Genomic DNA, 10,211 nt, shown 5'->3' on the forward strand with positions numbered 1-10,211 from the left:
CTTATAAAAGAAGTACTTTGTTAAATCACAGCTTTAATACTGAAAATGGCTACCTAGTACAAGAGCAATACATTTCAGGGGGTCATCATTAGAGACATACTCTACAAAATGTCATTAATAGCTGAAGCAGTGTGAATATACTCAGACTCTTCAGAGCAGAGCATCTGCCATTCATTTAGTGGGCAGCCCAGCCCAAACCATGACAGCATTCTATATTACAGTATTGCTTTGTGTCTGTGATACTTCTATATATAAGACCAATCTTCAGCTTCTTAAGACTACCATAAAACAGGCTTAAACATGTTGAGTCTTTATCTTTTAAGCCTTTCTATAGTTTTATCAACAAAAAAAATCCATTTTACCTGGTGGACAGAGCCCACAGTGGAAGGATCCCATTGTGTTGATACATTGAACCATGGGTGCTGTTGAGCAGCCCCCATTATTACTTTCACATTCATCAATGTCTTGGCAACTGTAGCCATTTCCTTGCCAGCCTAAAAAGAAACACAGGAGAGAGAGACAATAAAGTAGAAAACGTCTGGCCTTTTCATTTTCTTCTTTGACAAGATCTTTTCATAGAGCAGAAAAATATGACTTTTGAATTTCATTTCATTAACCTGTCCTTCTCATAACTGATGAAAATTAATACTGGTCTGTAAAATAGATTACAAACACAACAGAGTGGAGACGTGTGTGCAAGAACATTTTATTTTAACTGTATTCTGGATATTCCAGAATCAAACACACTTTAACCTAAAGAGGAGGCAGTTCTGGTCTACTGCACACATGTACAATTTGGAACAAAGTACACGTACAATTTCAGGCAAAGCTTTATCGTAACTCCAGTTAAGTCCTTTAAATACCCCTCCTATAATACACACTACCTACCCAGCTCAGGAAAAGGAATCATAGATTATACAGCTTGAGGGGACAATTAGGTTTTTGTATTGCCTTAGGGCAGTGAGCACATGGACATGAAGGTACCTCAGACCTATTACATGAAGGCAATAAAACAAGATGGACATGAAAGTACCTATGGACATGAAGGTACATCAGATTTATTTAGATGTTCATTTTAGGATGGGATAAATCATGCATTAGACTCCACTGCCTACTTTACCTAGATAAGACAACCTGGAGGCATTTATTCACTCGAATACAGACAAAAGCATTTCATGGAGTTACTCTCATCTGGATGCTGTGTCTGTGATTATGACATATAGGCAGTACTACCTGCTGCCACCCCCTCCCACCTGAGAGAGCAGAAGGACGTGATACCTGAGGGGCAGGGATCACACGAATAGGAGCCTGGTGTGTTGTGGCACTGCACAAGTGGATTCTGTGAACACGGACGATTAGGGAGGCTGCATTCATCTATATCAGCACTGCAGGCAGGGCTGCCAGGAGGGGACATCCAGCCAGTGTCACAGATACAGCGGTACTTGGGCTGCCACAGCAAACACCACATTACATATTTAAGAGAGTTAGAACAGTCAAGAAAAGTGCAGGAGGAGTTCATTTTATAAAATGTCTTTTAGACTATAGCAAGAAAGCTTTCAGAGTGTTACATAGTTCACACATTCTGTTTTATAAGTTGCTTTGGTAGTTTTCTCAGACTACTTCTTCCTCTGAATTTACCTGTTTACATTGTGGAAGCAACAACAGGCTCATTCATTATGTTCATAAAAGAAACCCGTAATTTACCCCAAAGCTCCCAGAAAATGAACAGCAATTATGAGCTGTACATAAACATAATTAAAAGTCATCAACTTGCTTTGTAACCAGGGTAAACAGATCAGTGTAAGCAACCTGAAATCAGCTTGGCTGTTTTCTTTTAAGCAAACTGTTCAGTAATCTGTGCAATGTGCATCGCTGACATTAAACTGCAAATATACATTTTCTTTGAGGAAAACAATTTTCTCTCTAGTGAACTTAACTAATGGCCAGATTTCAGCATTTATCTAGCTTTGGTCCAATTAAAGCTAATGGGAGCTTTATTGTTGACTGTCACAGGAGCAGATGCTGTTAAGCCAACACTGAACCCTTTTGAAAAGCTTTCTCCACAGAAATGGGCGGAAAACAAGTGACAAGTTGTGCAAACCTTTGGAAATTGAGCAAAGGAATGATTTTATAGCACAGCATGAACAATATGCGGTGTGACTGGAACAGTGTATGGGTGTACAGGAGCATTAAAGAGCACAGGCATGCCAGGGTGGATTTGGAGAGCGGCTCTGAGTGGCAGCTCCCAGGCCACTGACAATAATGTTCCATGGGTATGCCTTTTCTGAGGAAAAACCAGATTCTTGATGTTTGTCCTTCTCAATCATTTAAGTAATAGAAGATTCTAGCAGCTTAGAACTCCCCAAATAATGAACAGAAAGAATATTATGCTTCAAGTGAGACTTTGACTATTCAAAGAACATTCCCAAGCTCCCTATGGATGTAGTAGTAGATCTGATACTGTGGCAAGTGCCTCTAAAAGGACACGAAGCATTTTTGATTCTTTCCACTGTCCTTGGGACAACAGAGAGGTTAGGTTATGTTGTACAGAGGCATTTCTTGCTGCTTTTCAGCAGCAGCGTGTGCTACACAGTTTTGTGGTGCTCAGCATTATTTGGTGCTTATGTACAACTTATATGTTGTTCCTTACCTTGTTGGGCTGATCCCTGTCTGCATCTACGCAGATGCCATGCCCACAGAGCATCTCAGATCCTCCCTGACAGTCATCAAACTTCGAGGCACAGTGAGGCCCATAGGTTTCCGGAGTACAGGAGCAGCTAGTGGTGAAAGCAGGCAGAAAAATCAAAATGTCATCTTTGTACAGCACTTAAAGATCACATACTGCCATAGTAAGAGATCATTCCACACTTTTGTTTTATGTGGTGTTCCTCATGAAATCCATCTATTTAGCAATACTGACAATCCCATTAATAATCATGCACAGATGCAAGGCTCCTGTTCAGCAGAGACTTAAGAATCATGTGGGATTTGTGTATATCCATGAGTGTCTGACCCTATGGGAGAATCCACAGCCTTTTTTTACAGTCATAAGTGCAAATCCTGAAAAAGAGAAATGTCTAATATGAGCCTTCAGCAGAGTACGAGCCTGGAAATCCCCACTTCAGTCAGAGAGCACCCAAACCTTGTGTTTCAGTTTATGACCCTCAAGCCACGTGCCTAAACCCCTACATCTAGCAATACGCAGAAATGCCATGTGTGGCCTGTCACAGAGAGCGGGGTACCGCTTCACACCCACACCTCAACATGTGGCAGCTGTTCTCTCAGCAGCAGCCCAGCTTTCAGGTGAGTGTAGAGAGTAGAAGGAGACATTTGGGGCTGGTAGGGTGGGAAGAACAAAGTAATGGGCTGAAGAGATGCATCCTGCAGCTGGGATCTGGCTCGCAGGCTGCCAGCTGCATCATGTTGTTATTTATAGGGAGCACCTTAGTAACAGCACTGTACATATACGGTGGAACTGAAACCGGGAGCTTCTAAGCCATTGGGTAACGTTTTCCTTTTCTCTGGCCCTTTATTTCCACATGGACCAAATCTGAGGCTCTGAAATAAAACTGTAAGGGACCTAAACCTGCAGAAAGCCTTCTATCAGTTCGCTAGCTTTTTATTAAAACGACAGAGAGACACTTATTTGGATGCAAGTTATACGCTGTGATGTCTGCTCCTCATAGAGACATATGGCAGGTACACCCTCCTGTTGAATTGCTTTTAAGCTGGCTAATGAAAACTACTCTGTAAAAACATTTATCTGCAGAATTTGAATCAGTGCAGCTGATCTGGACCTTGGAGCAATTTATTAATAAGCTGCCACCGTCCCTGCCAGGATGTCACATGCTCAGCTGAAATAGCAGTTTGATAAGCCAATTGCAGGTAACTAACACTGCACCCAGGACAAGCAACCTGGATGAACTTAGGCTTAAAAAAAAAAAAACAACCACAATAGCTTAATGCTTAACTGCAGTCTGCAGTACTGTAAGACAGCATGTTGATTATTGTAAGAGAAGGCAGATAAACCAACACCGTCTCACCAGTGCAGTAGCTCAACCTGGGCAAGCACAGAGGTCAGGGAACCAGATCACCTTTGTATGTTCAAAGTTCAGAGCTTCATGTTCGACTCCAAAGGACACAGCAAGACAATCAGAGTGGCTCCAAAGGAGGAGGACAACAGCACTGCCTCCTGCCTCGTCTGGAAAAGATTAATCTGCTACCCAGCTAAATTGCTCAGAGAACATCTTCAAGAGGTAGGTCATGCTGCAAGGAGCTTCAGCCAAATTGTGATGCACTGCCTTCATTCTCTCCCATAGCTGATGGCACATTGTGATGAGGCCTCCATTATTTTGATTCTGACACAAAAGTCTGATGGACACGGGGACTCTCACAGCCTTTCATCCAAGGGATGCAATGTCCTGTTTAAGGTCCTGATTCAGGAAGGTGATTCCTGAATACCTGCTCTTTTTCCTCATACTCCAGTGCTTTCCTAAACTGTGGCTTGAAGAATGCAAGTAAAGACTCTGAACAGGGAGTGAAGACTGCTTTATGCTCCATTTGACAGTACTTGATCCACTACTGCCCTTCACGTGGCATTATCACCAGGGGCTATGGAAAGTTAAATATCACCATTTTCTTTACCCGAACTCCATGCCGGTCCGTATAACTACACCAGAGCAGGAGTGGGGTGATCTGTGCTGCTGGGCCCTAGAAAAACTAGCAGCAATGTTCTCACAGTTGTTGAAAAGAACCGTATCATGCTCTATCTGGGAATGGATTTGGCATCTAGGGAGTACTCAGAAGACAGACAGTATGTGAAGGGAGACTGTGAAGACAGTACAACGGGATTGGGGAGAGGGCTCAATAATCCCTCAATGCCCTCAATAATCCTGAAGGCGTTATGCAAAAGTAGTAATATTAAGATTTGAATGACTTGTGAAAAGATTCATTTCAGGAAGCACTGATTCAGCAGGCACCAAGGAGGGCAAGAATTACATTAGGGAAAAAACTTACAGGAACATGACTGTACTAACACAATGACAACACTTGCAGAGGGTTTGTCCTCTCAAACCTTAATTTAGTCGCACACCTGTACACCACACCTCTGAGCCCAGTAAGAAACAACAAGTAGAGGCAGCCTGCTTTGTGTGTCATTTCCTTGACAAATGTCAGTGTTGGGGACAGCTGCAGGCAAGCTACAAACATCCTTTAAAATCAAAGAAAAGCTGACAGGAAGCATCACGCACCACTGACACCTCAGCAGGCTCTGTGTTAATGCTGAAGTGTGAGGAGCACTGCAGGAGAACTTCCCTTGTGTGAGGTTCTTCCAAGAACCAACAAAGCACTATAAGCCAGTGTTACGCCAAGCAAATATTTGTGGGGGCTAACATTTTCGTGCTGAAGCAGGAGACAAAATGCTTTGCAGAAAGCTGTGGCATGCTCTCCAGCCCGCTTGTTCCCATTGCACAGGGAGAGCTTTGTTTGATATCTGACAGTTATTTATTTACCAGATTATTTGACATTTTGGAAAACAAGATGCAGAACATTCACAGGCTGACTTGCCATGTAAACAGGAGCGCGTTTCCTAAGGAGCTGGGCACAGCCAGAGAAGGATATGCTCCAGGGAACTCATGTCTAGGGGGCCCGTACACAGGCAGCCCAGGCACCCTCCCGGACAGCCAGCTCCAGACAGCATTTCTCCTCCCTTTCTGCCTGGCAGCACTGTGCATTGCCTACTCGGCTGCAGTCTCAGCAGTGCCTGCCTTTCTGGAGGGGTGAAGGCATTTCTCAGAGTTATGGGGTGTGCTGGGAATGAGGTTGAGGGTGCCCATATATTCAAGAGGTTTCAAAAAACTCAAAGCCTTTGCTGGTCCAAAGCTGTTCACCTCCTTTATCCCCTCACTCCCATCGGTCTCAAGGGGTAGGTGATAATGGAGGGATGATAACGCAGCTGTGCTAGGTGGGCACGTTGGTGAGTGCTGGTTACAGACCAGCATGCTGCATCTCACCGCTCCATCAGGACACCATGGTGCAGTAAGTTTCCATTAAAACATGTGCACCTACGATGGACAGCCAGGTCACCGGAGCCAGTCTCCGATTTGCAGCCTCCTACCCCAGCATGGCTGTGTGATAAATCTGGTTCTTGCTGCTCTTCTTGTGTCAAAGCAGGCAACGGCTTCAGAGGGCCCTCTGTGTCTGCAGTGGGCTCAGGTGTACCATGTATTGAGGATTTATATTCTCTCAGACTACCAGGGATTGTAGTGCATAGCTACTAAACAAACTTATTCCTAGAACTTGTGCTGCAGGTGTGATATGGGGTACAAAAATGGTGAAGTATTTTACATTATTTTTTTGTGTATAGCTTTGAAAAGTTACCTGTAGCTGCCTGGTGTGTTCACACAAGTGGCTCCATTCTGGCAGCCTAGCGCTGTTCCAGCATAAATCTGGCATTCATTAACATCCACTGAACACAGGAGGCCCTAAGATGAAATGGAAAACCAGTTTACTTTCCAAATAACTGAGACATGAAGCAAACCGTGGAGCCAATGTTTAATATAGTTTCCAAAGATATACAAACCATGAGCCGCTATCAACACAGCTTCCTTTATGAAACATAATAACAAAACTCTATTTTTCAGCTGTGTTTCTGTGACCCTGGTTATCAGTCAGATGAGGGATAAAATATTTCAGATGTTTGTAGAAAGCATATGGACAGCATAGTTCTGTCATCCCCCCCTACTTTCCAACTTGCTAGCAAAAGGCTCAGAAAAATTTCTTTCAAACTGTTTCTATCAGGAGATGCTGTTTAATTAAGACTGAAAGCACAGCAATTTTGACCCAAATCTTGCTGGGACAACTTTCAAGTTGAGAGCCTTTGAAAAGAAGATATAGCTTTTCAATCCGTAGTGCATGTAACAGCACCATTAAAGCCTTTGCCAGTAATGCCTTTGGATTTAAAAAACTCAGAATGGGATTGCTTACTTACACCCCCATTTGTCTTATTTGTTTGAGCTTGAATAAACATCATTCCCTCCTCCCATTCTCTCTCTATCCTTGCGTAAGATCAACAGCAAGGCATGCAGTTCAGTTCACTCCACTCAGCAAAAACCAAAGACTAATTCTCTGCTGTGGGAACTGCCAAGCATCACTGACTTCATGGGCTATTGCCTGCGTATAACAGTGCAGGGTCTGGCCCAAGGGTTTGGTCTTCACTTTTTCGGTATATATTGATATTGTTGAGAAGCAGATGTGTTGCCCTTCAACCAAACAATGTGTGTGATACTGCTGCTTTGCTGTTCAGTGTATCGCACGCTGTCCTGCACAACCCCAAAATACTACACTTTGCCACAATTACACTAAGCCAGGTGTACCCTTACAGTTAACACACTCCGCATTTAATGAGGCTAAAGACTCACCTGCCAGTTGCTGGGACACAGGCAGAAGAAACCATCCAGTGAGTTTACACAGGTCCCTGAGTTCTCGCAGGGGTTACTACTGCAGGCTTTCCTCTGGATAGCCTGAAACCCAGGGAAAGCAGAGAAAATGAGATTCCTGCTTATTTGGTGTTTCATTAGCATTTATTTTCCAGACAAACTTTTTTTTTTTCTTATTTTTTTCCCCCCATTCTTTCTTGGGTTCCCCCTCCCCCTTTTTTTTCAGCAAGGTTGATTTGTAAAGGTTTTGAGCTGTTTCGCTTATCCTTGTACAAAATAATGACTAATAATGATTGTTCTTACAGAACAAAGAACAAGCAAGCACTAGGATGAGAAGAGCCTGGTAAGAAATAAATATTAATAGAGACTGCTCTTCGGCAGCAGACTGCAAATCTAGATGGAGGGCTATCTTGTCATCTTGATTCCATGGGTGACTCATCTGATAAGTGCTTTTACTGGCAGCTGTGGCTTGTCACAAGCTCAGTGGAGAACCAGGTGACGGTTAAAAATTAGCTATTTCCAGTACAATATAAAAGCCAGTTTGAATTCTCCAGTCCTCATCTTGACAGATCAGTGAAGGAAGAGTTTACTTCTCCTCAGTATCCTGTTGTTCTTGAGTCTACAACTGTTTTTTCTTTAAGGAATGCAGGCTCCTGCTCAGTTTATACTTTGTAAGAGGGCATTTCACCTCCTCTGCAAATCTTGGCTTTTTTTGTTACCTGCTGTTACCAAAAAAAAATTTCCTGAGTAAAGCATGAGAGGAAAGAAATCATTCAGCTGTTTAATCATTGTAACCTCGCTTTATTTACCTGGGGCATGGTTTTTCTTTTTTTGATCTCTAGTTTGCTTCCCACTTACTCACCTGCTCTAAGCTTTGAAGTTTGTTGTCAAGACTCGTGATCTGCAAGAGAAATGCAAATGACATCGTGCTTGGTATGAGAGTGACCACAGAGGTACGTGCTGGATGCTGGCAGGCTAATGAAATATTTCCTTTTGAGAAAAGAGAATAGCTGGTATGTGAAACCAGGTGACAATGAGGTTCAAATCAGACTCCTTTCACTGGGACTTCAGTCTTAAGCTGTTCAGAAAATGCCAGCTCAAGTATGTCCCAGTTTGTCTCCAAAAAGCAAGACTCGGTCTTGTGAAGATGTATTCAGGTGCTCAACATTGAGAATGTGAATTTTCCAGTGGGACTGTTTGGGTGCTCATGTGCATGCGAGGGACGGAGGTCTGAGACAGTACGCCAAAAGCCAAGAAAAGGTTCACCATATCTCAGTGGGTTATAATCACAAACAGCAAGCTGCCATTGAATCGGGGAATGTGATGGATACATATTAGCACAATTTTCCTAAAGGGAGGTCTCTTAGGCTATAAAATATTTTCCTATGAGGAACTTGTGGCAACACTGTAACAAAAGACACTTCAACCAAGTCAGACACAGGTTTCAAAATCTTATGTTGGAGGAAAACCTGTAGCAGCAGGGAAGTGACAAAACTACTGCATAGGTCTTTTCTTTCCACTGCAAATCCCTGTAGCCCATTTCACCTATGGAATGTCTGTGCACTACCTGTAAGAACATATATGGTCAATTTCCTGAATTTAGTGGGATTTCACTTCCATAAATATTAGAGGATATAGTCCATAGAGAAGTTGATGGTGAACAAAAGAAAAATCCTGGTAACTGGAAATTACAGGATTTACAGGAATGTTTCCATTGTCTCCAGAGTTACTGAATAAGTATCTCAACATTAAACATAGAATCTCAGCTGACGCTAAATACAGACTCTGCCCTGGTTCCCTGAATTGGAGTCCAGAAATATTAAAATGAATCAGGTAACGATGTTAATTTCGGGAATGGAAACCTGGGAACACTGGAGGAGGATACAACAAGGGTATGGCTCACCTTGGAGGTCAGCAGAGCAACCTGCTGGGACACGTTCTGAGAGGCACCATTGGCTTTTTTAAGTTCTTGAATCTCTGCATTACTTTCTCTTACCTAAATTTAAACAACAGAAATAATGTGAAACAAGCTTGGCTTTTTCAAAAGCTCACAAATGTAAACAAGCTTGCTTTATCAAAAGCTTAGGAAAGTTACATTCTTGCTTAACTTTACTATTATAAAGTCCACTTAAATACATAGAGGTCTGTTATATACACCATTTAATCTTTTAATTATTTTCTGTAATAGCATGATTACTTTATGAGTCTGCAATAGCTTACTTTCACATTAGGGCGCTGACATAGATAATACAAAATAACAATCATGCAAAACACATCAAACATTTGCTAAGACAAATTCTGAAGACAATTAAACTATTAATGTCCAAAACTGAAAATGAAAACATATTAAGGAAAAGTAACTGTATCACCTGACTAAAAAGTTCTGCAAGGTCTTCTTCATTAATTTTTATTTTCCCCAATGGTCCAGTTCTAAACTCAATATTTTTGCTGGAGCCGGCATGGAACACTAAATTACCCTGCTCTGAGGACAAACGAGGCCTGTTGTATTACAGAAAAAAAAACAAAGAGATCATTTAGTTACACGTATCTGCCAAAGAGCATGTAAAAAAGAGCTGCAGTAAAGCCATTCTGTTCCCATCACTGGCACTTAGAAGCCACCATATGAACAAACGCATCTGCAAGCAATAGTACTTACTGCTCGTCATAAGTGGTTCTTTTCTGCCTCTTTTTTTCATAGTGGTTTGATTCACAGCTCAATCCAATAAGTAACAATAATGCAACTAAAAGCCCAGGAGCAGGAGCAGCCCAGAGCAT

At 42.3% G+C, this 10,211-nt stretch overlaps 1 protein-coding gene across 1 annotated transcript in view; it reads right to left on the reverse strand.

Moving 5' to 3' along the window:
- Window positions 1–10,211, reverse strand: part of CUBN (cubilin (intrinsic factor-cobalamin receptor)) — a 146,685-nt gene extending 136,474 nt beyond the window's left edge. The window contains exons 1-9 of the mRNA XM_009887113.1: window positions 10,093–10,211; window positions 9,806–9,935; window positions 9,340–9,432; window positions 8,299–8,337; window positions 7,419–7,520; window positions 6,379–6,482; window positions 2,651–2,777; window positions 1,279–1,447; window positions 363–494 (exon numbers count right to left, since the gene is read on the reverse strand). Coding sequence (XP_009885415.1) covers window positions 363–494; window positions 1,279–1,447; window positions 2,651–2,777; window positions 6,379–6,482; window positions 7,419–7,520; window positions 8,299–8,337; window positions 9,340–9,432; window positions 9,806–9,935; window positions 10,093–10,211 — 1,015 coding nt within the window. The remainder of the gene's footprint in view (window positions 1–362; window positions 495–1,278; window positions 1,448–2,650; window positions 2,778–6,378; window positions 6,483–7,418; window positions 7,521–8,298; window positions 8,338–9,339; window positions 9,433–9,805; window positions 9,936–10,092) is intronic.

This window comes from Charadrius vociferus, unplaced genomic scaffold, assembly GCF_000708025.1.
Source record: "Charadrius vociferus isolate BGI_N301 unplaced genomic scaffold, ASM70802v2 scaffold126, whole genome shotgun sequence".
NCBI classification, from domain to species: domain Eukaryota; kingdom Metazoa; phylum Chordata; class Aves; order Charadriiformes; family Charadriidae; genus Charadrius; species Charadrius vociferus.